The following is a 2,623-nucleotide window of genomic DNA, read 5'->3' as shown; positions in this document are numbered from 1 at the left end:
GGGGGGCAAATAGGGGTCACGGGGGGTGAATTGGGGGTCACGGGGGGCAAATAGGGGTCACGGGGGGTAAATAGGGGGGCAGCTTTTCAGTCATCATGAGCGGCTTGAGTTTCTATATTTAACTCTGCACCTTCTGAGGGGGCGGAGCCTCAGGCGGCAAGTGGGCGGAGCTTCTGAGGAGAAGGGGAGGGGCTGGGAGGTGGAGTCAGGTTCCAGGAGGCGGGGGAGGAGGTGCGTCCATGTGTGTGTGTGTGTGTGTGAGTGTGTGTGTGTGTGTCTACACACACTCCTTGCAGCCGCACTCCACCGGCTTCTCCACATCTTGCGTGAAGGAGGTCCCGTCGTCGCAGTCGAAGGCGAGCCGCCGGCGTCGGACCCTGAGGGCGGCGCAGCAGGAGGAGATGGAGGAGGACGAGGAGGAGAAGATGGAGGAGGAGATGGAGGAGGAGGAGCAGCCGCCCTGGCACTCCACCCAGGAGAAGGTCTTGGACGTCTGGCAGAAGACGTCTCCTCGCTGCAGCCGGTGGACGTCCCTCACCGGCCGGCCTTCACACGCTCGCTCTGCAGGGAAGGAGAGCAGGTGAGGTTCCACCTGGAGAACCTTCTGGAGAACCTTCTGGATGTGATGAGGATCACATCTCCCTATTTGATTGACAGCTGACTCCACCTGGTTAAGCCCCGCCTCTTGTGTGATGACAGTGTGTTAAAGCGCCGTTGGCTCCGCCCCCTGGCCCAAAATTGCTCCAATAAAATAAACGCTGACGTCTCGGTATTTGATTGACAGGCAGCGGCGGCGGCGAGGAGCGAAGCTGGGTTTACATGTCCCAGGGAGAGTGTAAGATCTGGATTTATGGTGTGTGTAAACACACACACACACACACACACGTGCACGCACAGGCAGAACCGGGTCTTTGCAGCCTGTCGTTACGTCGCCGCGATTGAGTGACGGCTCTCCTTTCCCGTGGTCGCCATGACGACGCAGCGGGAGGTCGCGGTTGGAGGACGAGCCGGAGAACCGGAGGAACTACTTTTTGTCAAATTAGATCCAGACGGGCTGGTGATGCGGTTTGGAGATGATTGACAGCTGACCGGTCAGGGATAAGCCCCGCCCCCTTGCTCAATGACAGCCTGGCTGGCCAATCAGTTGTCAGTCAAATGGTCTCTGATGGCGGACACAGGGTGCTTAGCTTAGCATGTAGCAGGAGAAGCTTAGCTTAGCAGGAGAAGAGGAACCTGGAGAAACTTCAGGGAGAACAGAAGGAGGATTGTTCTAGAAGAAGGAAGGAGGGAAGGAAGGAAGGAAGGAAGGAAGGATGGAAGGAAGGAAGGAAGGAAGGAAGGAAGGAAGGAAGGAAGGAAGGAGGGAAGGAAGGAAGGAAGGAAGGAAGGAGGGAAGGAAGGAAGGAAGGAAGGAAGGAGGGAAGTAAGGAGGGATGGAAGGAAGGAAGGAAGGAAGGAAGGAAGGAAGGAAGGAAGGAAGGAAGGAAGGAGGGAAGTAAGTAGGGATGGAAGGAAGGAAGGAAGGAAGGATGGAAGGAAGGAAGGAAGGAAGGAAGGAAGGAAGGAAGGAAGGAAGGAAGGATGGAAGGAAGGAAGGAAAGAAGGAAGGAAGGAAGGATGGAAGGAAGGAAGGAAGGAAGGATGGAAGGAAGGAAGGAAGGAAGGAAGGAAGGAAGGAAGGAAGGAAGGAAGGATGGAAGGAAGGAAGGAAGGAAGGATGGAAGGAAGGAAGGAAGGAAGGAAGGAAGGAAGGAAGGAAGGATGGAAGGAAGGAAGGAAGGAAGGATGGAAGGAAGGAAGGAAGGAAGGAAGGAAGGAAGGAAGGAAGGAAGGAAGGGTGTGTGTGTGCGTGTGTGTGTGTGTGTGTGTGTGTGTGTGTGTGTGTGTGTGTGTGTGTGTGTGTGTGTGTGTGTGTGTGTGTCCACCTGGTTGACAGTGTGTCCCGGTGTCTCCGCCCCCGCAGGAGGTCTCAGGCTCCAGGTGGCACAGGTCGCCATGGAAACCGTCCTCACAGTGGCAGCGGTACGTCCTGGCGTCCACGGCGACGCAGGTTCCCCTCACACACCTGCAGGGGTCAGAAGGTCATCACCTCAGGTCTCCTCCACCCCCCCGGACGTGGACGTCCACTCACCTGGAGACGTCGCACGGGTCGCCGCCGGTCGCCATGGTAACCAGGTCCCCCCCGGACGCCGGCTGGTCGCAGAGCGGCCCCGTCCAACCCGGCTGGCAGAAGCAGCGTGGACCCTGAAGGACACATGGGAACATCACCTGGACCTCCATCCCCTGGACCTCCATCCCCTGGACCTCCATCCGTCCCCCATGCTTCTCCGTACCTGTGTGTTGTTGATCATGCATCGTCCTCGGACGCAGCGCAGGCGCCTGCAGGCGCTGCATCCGGGTTCCACCCCGGAGTTCATGTGTCCGCGGGTGAAGTCCTGCAGCTCGTGGTTGATGTACAGGTTCCGGATGCAACCGTGGAAACTGGACACGTTGACGGCGTGGGAGGACGGACTCAGAGACGCCGCCATGGCCTCTTCCGGCATGCCTGGGGGCACACGGCGCCAGTGTCACACGCCTCAAACTACAGTCTGACACTGGTACAGTCTGACCTCGTCACCTCGTG

General features: G+C 58.2%; 1 protein-coding gene across 2 annotated transcripts in view; it reads right to left on the bottom strand.

Annotated features, from left to right (window-relative positions):
* Nucleotides 1-2,623, bottom strand: part of slit1b (slit homolog 1b (Drosophila)) — a 42,744-nt gene continuing 40,121 nt past the window's right edge. For both annotated transcript variants that reach the window (XM_086156579.1, XM_086156580.1), the window contains 4 exons: nucleotides 2,334-2,545; nucleotides 2,132-2,244; nucleotides 1,926-2,065; nucleotides 1-561 (listed from right to left, as the gene is read on the bottom strand). In XM_086156579.1, coding sequence (XP_086012705.1) covers nucleotides 278-561; nucleotides 1,926-2,065; nucleotides 2,132-2,244; nucleotides 2,334-2,545 — 749 coding nt within the window. In that variant the 3' untranslated portion in view covers nucleotides 1-277. The remainder of the gene's footprint in view (nucleotides 562-1,925; nucleotides 2,066-2,131; nucleotides 2,245-2,333; nucleotides 2,546-2,623) is intronic.

The sequence above is a fragment of the Fistularia commersonii genome, chromosome 12 (assembly GCF_037954325.1).
Source record: "Fistularia commersonii isolate RoL2024-O1a breed Wild chromosome 12, RoL_Fcom_v1.0, whole genome shotgun sequence".
NCBI classification, from domain to species: domain Eukaryota; kingdom Metazoa; phylum Chordata; class Actinopteri; order Syngnathiformes; family Fistulariidae; genus Fistularia; species Fistularia commersonii.
Note: the sequence above shows the minus strand (reverse complement) of the source record. Positions and strands in the feature narration are given on the sequence as shown.